Below are 9,206 nucleotides of genomic sequence, written 5' to 3'. Positions count from 1 at the left end.
AGTGCCATAGTGAGGCCTTACACACTCTCTCTCATTCTTCTTTATTTTTTCTTCATTCTTTTCCCCCAGCTAGCAAATAGCAAAACACCATGGAATTTTTCTCTTCCTCCCCATTATTACACTTCTTGCTAGTCTTGACAATATGCATAGCTTGTGTAAATTTTGTCCACACAGCTCCAACCAAGATTGGCAAAGGCTATCGTTTGATAGCCATTGAAGAATCACCAGATGGTGGTCTCATTGGACACCTCAAAGTCGAGAAAAAGAACAACGTTTATGGCCCTGATATTCCTCACTTGCAGCTCTATGTCAAGTAAGTACACACAGAAACCAAAAAAAAAAAAAAAAGGAACCCCATGTCTTGAACTTGCATTTTTCTTTATAAAAATTGAGTGTTTATGTGCTAATTTTTATAATAATTGAAGCTTTATGTCAAGTAACTACACCAAAAGAAAAAAAGAAAAGAACCCCATGTCTTGAACTTGTCATTCTTTTGTACTTTTGATTATACAGCTAATTCTTGATAAAATTATGAGCTCTGATATTTCCTCACTTGCAGCTTTATGTCAAGTAAGTACACCCAAAAAAAAAAAAAAAAAAAAAAAAGGAACCCCATGTCTTGGACTTGCATTCTTCTGTTTATACAAGCTAATTCTTGATAAAGATTGAGTCTTTATGTGCCCTGATATTGCTCAACTTTCAGCTCTATGTAAGTAACACACACACACACACCAAAAAAAAAAAAAAAAGCCATGTCTTGATGAAAGTTGAGTCTTATGTGCCCTGATATAGCTCAACTTGCAGCTCTATGTCAAGTACACACACACACACACAAAGAAAAAAACTGTCTTGATAAAAATTGAGTCTTTATGTGCTAATTCTTGATAAAAATTGAATCTTTATGCTAACTCTGTTATTTTTCTTCCAGGCATGAGACAGATAATCGTCTGAGGATTCATATAACTGATGCAGAGAAGCAAAGATGGGAAGTTCCTTACAATTTATTACCTAGAGAAACAGCCCCATCACTCAAACAAACAATTGGAAAATCAAGGAAGAGTCAAATTCCACTTATGTCCTCAGAATACTCAGGAAATGAGTTAATGTTCAGTTATATAAGTGACCCTTTTAGTTTTTCTGTAAAAAGAAAATCAAATGGACAAACCCTTTTTAATTCAAGTTGTGAAGATTCAGACCCATATAACAGTTTGGTTTTTAAAGATCAATATCTTGAAGTGTCCACAAAATTACCTAAAGATGCTTCATTATATGGTCTAGGTGAAAATACACAACCCCATGGGATTAAAATTTACCCAAATGACCCTTACACTTTGTACACAACAGATCAATCAGCTATTAATTTGAACATGGATTTGTATGGCTCACATCCAATGTACATGGATTTGAGAAATGTGAAAGGCGAAGCTTATGCCCATGCAGTTTTGTTAATGAATAGTAATGGTATGGATGTGTTTTACAGAGGGGATTCATTGACATATAAAGTGATTGGGGGTGTTTTGGACTTTTACGTCTTCTCTGGCCCCACACCTCTTGCTGTTGTTGATCAATATACTCAATTCATAGGCAGGCCTGCTCCTATGCCTTATTGGTCCCTAGGTACGTTTCTTAATACTAACTCTCTGCATATCTTTTTTCTCTTCAATGCCATATTGCCATTGATTGTGTTACTTTATGATATTTGGTTTGGTTGGTGTGGTTTCAATTAAAATTAGTAAGTGTTGGTAGGGGCTTGGATTTATAGTTGTTGAAGTTTTAAAAAAGGGTGCATTTAAAGTTGAAGTAGAGAAAAGAGTACTTGAAAGTTAACGTTGTGATAGTTTCCGGGGCATAACTTTAAGTGGTAAAGGCTGAGGGACTTGTGGCTTAGGTCACAGATTTCGAGTTATGTCTCGTTCAAATTAAATTCGGCATTTAAGTCGAGAAGGATAGAGGGACGAGTCCATTATTTCTTAATTTTGACGGCTACAATGGCCATGATTGGTCCTAAGAATTAGATCCAGACGGATAGTTAACATTGAGTTTAGACTTAAATTTTGTTTGAGAATCAGTTGAAATATTTGCAAATCAAAACAATTGCTTTACTTGTTATACTCCTCTAACAAGTTTCCCAATTTTTTATTGAATTGTACAAATATTAATGACTAAATCAGTGTTTATAAATATTGATTAGTGATGGCATTTGCGACTTGCAAGTTTTAAGCTTGTTAAGGAACATTTTTAAACAATGTGAATCCAATTTAAATAACCTAATGCTGGGTTAAGCGGAAAAAAGATACTGTAAATAAATCAACAAAAAGTGATTAAGGGGGTCCCACAGTGCTAAATTGATTGGATTGAAAAATAATTCGAGCTATTGGGTTCCTACAACTTCATATCTGGTAAATGTGGTATCTTTTCTTTACTGTAGTGCGTGCATCAATTTGTGTGCACCTCGTCTAATCTTATCGAGTATATATTACTCCCTCCGGATAAAAAAAAAAAAGAGTTCACTTAATTATTTGCACACCTTTTAAGAAAATATTAACTCCTAGACAAAAATAGATAATTGACTAAATTACTCCTAATTAAATAAGCATTGGGATTTGATCATATAACACTTAATAGAGACAAATATAGAAAACAGGGTTAATTCTTTTTTGATTTGATAAATGGACTCTTTTGTGATCTGGAGGGAGTACCTTTTACTAAGTATAAATACCACTTAACTTAACCCATCAATCAATACTTTGATAGATGAGAAGTAATGACCTATTTTTGTCTGATTTGAATTGAAAACTCATTTTTTTCTCTTCCCCACTGTGTAGTATAATAATATATCATATCATTGGAATTTCATAAATTGCTCCATATTATGGTAGATCAACTTAATTTAACCGTATGTAATAAAATTATACTCATTGTCAGTGTATATATGTTTTTATAAAAAGCTTGTTTTAAGGGGCCTTAATGAGACACTAATGATTTATTAACCTGTTCCAATTTCTAAATCTTTTTTGATATATAAAGCCAATAAACATGATCGAGATAAGTCCACCTCTTTGGATTTTGTTTACATCTGAGCTAGGAAGTTAGAATCCCGTGATTGTCTTTCAATAAGTTTTTGGCTTTCTTATAAATTATAATATCATTTATTTATTTTGGCGGTTCATATGTTAAGGAATTTGTATAAGAGACAAAATTAGGATAGCAGCTGTTACCATGTGGACCATCTCAATAATTGCTTAATCAACAACGTATTTATTTTCTATTTTACTTAGCTATGGATTTTGAAAAGGACGGGTTTCTGATTTTGGGAAACAAAAAAAAAACATTACCCACACTCAATTTAATTGAAAAATGATCTTTCGGTCATTAAGGATAAATTGAAATTAAAATAGATATTATTTAATATGATTAAGTGATAAAATTATGAAAATCCAAAGGTGTGACCTAGCAATGAAGTGAGGTAGTAGAACTATGAGGTCTTTAAGTTTAAATTCTTAACAAAGAAAAAAATACTAAGTGATTTCTTTTTATTTGTCTCTTCATGGCATAATTATTTGATAAATATCTTTGGTGGGAGATAGCAGATACCCGATGAAATCAAGTGAAGCGCACACAAAATAGCTCGAACACCGTGTCATTTAAAAAATGTGTTCAAAAAATGTATATCATGCATGTAGTAATCTTTTGATTTTTTTCAAATAATCGTATTCTATCGCTTGTCATACATACATAAATTTATATATATAAACGTATATCATGCATTTATTAATTTTCAACTCTTTTGATAGTCGCATCTCTGTCTCTAGTCGTACATGGGAATCGAAGTCCGTTCATTCATGTCACTATTTTATTGTTCTCATTTTTCACTTTTTAACTTTTGTTGTATATTTCAACCTAGGATGCTAATTAATGTAACAACTGATGGAATTTCATGGAAAAGAAAGCAATAGGATATTTATAATCAGATTTATAATCAAATGATTGAGTTGATAAAAAAAAGCATGATGTGGACTATTATCTTTTCCTATTTTAATCAAATGATTTAGTAGATTTTTGTTTAAAAAAAATCTTGCATGATGTGGACTATTATCTTTTCCTATTTTATAACTTTTTTGGCTAATAATCTTTACACCCGTCATTAGATAGAATTTTTTGTTTAAACTTTACACGTAAGTACCTTAAATTATTAAAAGCTTTTTGTCTTAGTTCATAGGCCAAGTATTAGGTATATATATTCATCAAAATGTGTGCTGAATTATTTTGTAATAGTATCATTGAAATTATTGCTATTTATAAGTTAGGTCCACTGGTCCAGTTTATACGTGATGGTCTCTTTTTGTCATCACTGCTAGTTTCCTTTTAGTCCCCTTTATCACTGGAAAGAGGGGAAACTACTTTGTGACTATGAATAAAAAAAAAATCTTTGATTCTCTCGTGATCTATTTTTCTCACAAAAAAAATCTTCTAGGCCCACCGAAAAAGCATGCATCAGAGCTTCACATTTATAGTTTTTTTTGTTTGTTTAAGGGGGGTCCTTTCTGGAGGCCACTTTTAAATTCTGTCTTTGTTATTTGTCTGCAGAAAGAGAAATTTATTCAATTATTTTTAGAAACAAAAGCTAATCTCCTGAAGTAACGGGGACATAATATAAAAAGTGCCTATTAAAGGTCATACAGTGCACATAATGTTTATTTCAGACTTTAGTTGTGTATACTGTAATTGTTAATAAATAAAGTTATATACACTATGATTTATGCAAATATTGTTTTTACGTTTACTATTTAAATTTTATTCTTATTTTCAAAAGTTGTATAAATGGTCCTTGAGATTAACAAAATATTAAGCTGTCATTTAACATATACAAAACTTTAAATCGAGATCGAATGTTATCTCAGAAGATTTTCAATTTCCCAAAAATAATATTTAGACCGTGGTCTAAAAGATTCATAAATTACAAGAAAAATAAAAATTAGGTCATTTACTAAACAGTTCTCCCAACAGGGTCAATCGATGAAAATTTCTGCAGTTGTAGGTTAGTTATTATTTCACCGGATAACCAATTAAAGTTTTCAGTTCTCGAAGAAATTTACTAGTAATTATCTAATAAATAAATAAACGACTTGATTGAGTAAATATTTTTTTATACGATCTATGCATAGCGGCAGAGCTACCTTGCTCAAAGCGGTTGTCAATATATACTAATATGTTACTCATAAACCAACAATGTCCTCCTTTAGCAGGTCCTGGCAGGGAAAAGAAAAAAAAATGTGTCCTACAAGAAAGCACTATCATAAAGATCTTTGCTTGATGCTGTAGTCATAGTAGGTGTTACCTTCCCTACATAGGTGTAAATTTGAGCAATCACATCAAATTTTAATCACAATCCTACACTTCAATGACACTTTATCTTAAGGTCCCGTTTGATGTTAACCTTAAGGGTCGTTTGGTTCAAAAACAAATTACGCTGGGATAAGTTATGTTGGGATTAATTACGGTGGGATAAGTTATGTTGGGATTAGTTATTCTGGAGTTATTTTTTATTGATTGTTTGGTATGTTGGACTAAAAGTATCATACATTGGATAATTTCTAAAAAAAAGGGGTTTCTTCCTTATCTCGGGGTAACTTATCCGGGGATAACTTATTCCATCCTATGGCAGGTATAAGTTATTCCAGCACTATTTTTATTCCTGAGATAACTTATCCCATGATTACTAACCAAACAAGGGATAAGGAATTGTTAAATCCTTATCCCAGGACTATTTATGTTTATCCTTGATACCAAAACCCCTGAGAGTAGCATTACTGTCAGCAGCTGTACTAACAAATTGAAAACTCAATAATGCCTATTAATTTAATACATTGATTTACTATGACGTGTCCAAAATAATCTCTTGATTTGTTGTGTTGTTGTTGGAGTAATGTTCTTGGTTTTTAGTTATCATAGCCCTAGTGTAATTTCAAGTGTTCTTTTTCATGAAAATATTACAAAGCCATTAGTTGTAACAGGACCAATAGAATTCAAACATATAAGGGTTCTAAAATCAACCTTTGCCTAATAAATCCAAACTGATGTGGAACAAATTATCCAACTCTTGAGCTAGTTTACATCCCACCCTCCTCAGATCCTACTTGAGAGATCACGCTGGGTATGTTTGTTGTTAGCTAGGTTAAGGAACTGAGTTAGACAGTTTATCGAAGCCCCAAACCCATGTGGGACTCAACGAAATACTGGCGAAGTAGTCGAAATGTCCCAGCTGGTTCAGACACCACCTTATCTTTAAAAAAAATCAAATTTTGTGGTTTCCATCTCATTGTTGAATAAGGGAATTTAACATGATGGTGTTTTTCTCTTGAATCTTTTGTCACATGGATTTGTCATCACAAAGATCAAACAGTCCACACCAAATTGTTTTCTTATCTTTATCTTCCCATTAATGGGATCCATTTAGATGTTGACTGTTGAACAAATATCAGAAGAGAAATGGTTCAGCTTTGAACATATTCTCAATACTTTGACTTACAAAATAGTGACATTAATTCAACTTTCATAACATACCAAATATGAAATAAAATTGTAAACTGCTGTGATGTTTGCAAACTTTTGTATTCAAGATTCATGTTATAATTCTGTGTTTCCTCTCGTACAGGTTTCCATCAGTGCAGATGGGGTTACCACAATTTATCTGTAATTGAGGATGTTATTGCCAATTACAAGAAAGCAAAGATCCCTCTTGATGTGATATGGAATGATGACGACCACATGGATGGGAAAAAAGATTTCACCCTCAACCCTGTCAACTACCCTGGTCCAAAGTTAAGAGCTTTCTTGGAAAAAATCCATGCTGAAGGAATGCATTACATTGTCATCAATGATCCTGGAATTGGAGTTAACAAAAGTTATGGTACTTACCAAAGAGGTATAGCCAATGATGTCTTCATCAAATACGAAGGCAAACCGTTTTTAGCACAAGTCTGGCCTGGTGCCGTTCATTTTCCTGACTTCCTCAACCCGAAAACGGTTGAATGGTGGGGTGATGAAATTCGGCGGTTCCATGAACTTGCTCCTATTGATGGCCTTTGGATTGACATGAATGAAGTTTCCAACTTTTGCACCGGTTTGTGCACGATTCCTGAGGGCAGAATTTGTCCTAATGGGACGGGTCCTGGTTGGATTTGTTGCCTTGATTGCAAGAACGTAACAAAAACAAAGTGGGACGATCCGCCTTACAAGATAAATGCTTCAGGAATACAAGCTCCGATCGGGTACAAAACGATTGCTACTAGCGCGACTCATTACAATGGAGTTAGGGAATATGATGCTCATAGTCTTTATGGTTTCTCTGAGACCATTGCGACTCACAAGGGTCTCCAAGCGTTGGAGGGAAAACGCCCGTTCATACTGTCCCGTGCCACTTTTGTTGGTTCGGGCCATTATGCTGCACATTGGACTGGGGACAACAAAGGAACTTGGGACGATTTGAAGTATTCAATCTCTACTGTCATGAACTTTGGTATGTTTGGTGTTCCGATGGTCGGTGCAGACATATGTGGATTTTACCCCGCGGCGCCGCCTTTGGAGGAGCTATGCAACCGTTGGATTGAAGTTGGCGCTTTCTATCCGTTCTCAAGGGATCACGCGAACTACTACTCACCAAGACAAGAGCTTTACCAATGGAAAAGTGTGGCTAAATCTGCTCGTAATGCATTAGGAATGAGATACAAATTGCTACCGTATTTCTACACATTGAACTACGAAGCACATATGACGGGAGCACCGATTGCAAGGCCGCTGTTCTTCACTTTCCCGAACATTCCAGAGCTTTATGAGTTGAGCACTCAATTCTTGGTAGGAAGCAGCATCATGGTCTCGCCGGTGCTAGAAGAGGCTAAAACTGAGGTCAGCGCGCTTTTTCCACCGGGCACTTGGTACAATTTATTCGACATGACACAAGCCATCGTCACAAAAGAACCACATTACCGCTCACTTGACGCACCGTTGAACGTGATCAACGTGCATTTGTACCAAAACGCCATAATACCAATGCAACGCGGTGGGATGCTAACAAAACAAGCAAGAAAGACGCCTTTTACCATCGTCGTGGCCTTCCCACTCGGGGCATCCGAAGGGGAAGCTAAAGGAAATCTCTTCCTCGACGAGGATGAGCTTCCCGAGATGAAGCTAGGAAACGGGCAGTCAACATATATAGATTTCTACGCGACGACAAGGAATGGAACAGTGAAGATTTGGTCCGAAGTTCAAGAGAGCAAATACGCGTTGGATAAAGGTTGGTACATCGAGAAGGTTACCGTGTTGGGGTTGAACAGAATCGGAGGTGCATTTGAGATTCTTTCGGATGGAACTAAAGTTGAAGATACTTCTAAGGTGCAATTTGCAACGGAAGAGCACAAGTATATAGACAAACTGGAGGATGGAAGTCACAAGAAGAGTATGATGCTAGATATTCAAGGACTAGAATTACCAGTTGGGAAAAACTTTGCTATGTCCTGGAAAATGGGGATTTAACTTTAGTTTTATACTTGTGTGGATAAAATTGCCTATGTTATATTTAAGCAGTAGTTATAATGTTCTTGATGAAAAAGAGATTGAGTTCAAACTGAGCTCTTAATTCCTATTTCATACAAATAGGCAAACGGATAAAGTGTATTATTATTTATTAATTTATGTTTCTGTAAGAGTTACTTCATTCTGTTGCTGAGAAATTCAATCAAGGTGTTTTCGCAATGCTTATGCAAAAGCCTTTGGGATGTCATTGCTGCTTCTTGGTTTTTATGGCTGAAACTTATAGTACTTTGCAAACAGGTTTTTTATGGCTGAAGCCTATATTGTCTTTTTTGTGCAATTCTAATGTGAAGAAAATTAAAAAACTCTGAGAAAAAAAAGAAATGGGCCAGGGCATATCAAACATGATTATTGGGCCTGGACTTCCTGCTGGGGCACTGGGCCTTATCCATGTAAATAGCTATCAAAGAAGGCTATGCATGTTGAGCATTTCATGTGTAGCCGTAAAGAGAGACCAACGACCAACATGCACAAAGAAATATTACTATAGTTCTTATTTGCATTATTGAGTACTTTATTTTCTAAGACTTTTTTTTTCGCACCATCTTTCTCGATTTACTAACATGAGTTATGATCCCATCCGTAATGCTTCTTGTTTTTGTGATTAGCATAATCCA

At 34.8% G+C, this 9,206-nt stretch overlaps 1 protein-coding gene and 1 long non-coding RNA gene across 3 annotated transcripts; both read left to right on the top strand.

Annotated features, from left to right (window-relative positions):
• On the top strand, nt 1-8,751 carry LOC132067690 (alpha-xylosidase 1-like). 2 transcript variants are annotated; one of them, XM_059460992.1, is made up of 3 exons: nt 1-313; nt 929-1,617; nt 6,656-8,751. In XM_059460992.1, the coding sequence occupies exons 1-3, from the start codon at nt 90-92 to the stop codon at nt 8,530-8,532; spliced, it is 2,790 nt and encodes a 929-aa protein (XP_059316975.1). In that variant the 5' UTR covers nt 1-89; the 3' UTR covers nt 8,533-8,751. The 2 variants fall into 2 exon arrangements, with proteins under 2 accessions (XP_059316975.1, XP_059316976.1); XM_059460993.1 differs by lacking the exon at nt 1-313 and adding an exon at nt 766-815.
• On the top strand, nt 4,073-5,949 carry LOC132067691 (uncharacterized). The gene is made up of 2 exons (XR_009417205.1): nt 4,073-5,444; nt 5,803-5,949. It is a non-coding gene; the product is annotated as an uncharacterized LOC132067691 (long non-coding RNA).
• Nucleotides 8,752-9,206: the final 455 nt, after the last annotated feature.

This window comes from Lycium ferocissimum, chromosome 8 (genome assembly GCF_029784015.1).
Source record: "Lycium ferocissimum isolate CSIRO_LF1 chromosome 8, AGI_CSIRO_Lferr_CH_V1, whole genome shotgun sequence".
NCBI lineage: Eukaryota > Viridiplantae > Streptophyta > Magnoliopsida > Solanales > Solanaceae > Lycium > Lycium ferocissimum.
The sequence above is the reverse complement of the archived record's forward strand: the minus strand, read 5'-3'. Positions and strand labels throughout refer to the sequence as shown.

Excerpts from the sequence above, each read along its gene's own strand:
- LOC132067690 (XM_059460992.1), top strand. The coding sequence starts at position 90 with ATGGAATTTTTCTCTTCCTCCCCATTATTACACTTCTTGCTAGTCTTG. Across the intron at positions 314-928 it reads CACTTGCAGCTCTATGTCAA|GCATGAGACAGATAATCGTC; the intron begins GTAAGTACACAC and ends TTTTTCTTCCAG. Across the intron at positions 1,618-6,655 it reads TATGCCTTATTGGTCCCTAG|GTTTCCATCAGTGCAGATGG; the intron begins GTACGTTTCTTA and ends CCTCTCGTACAG.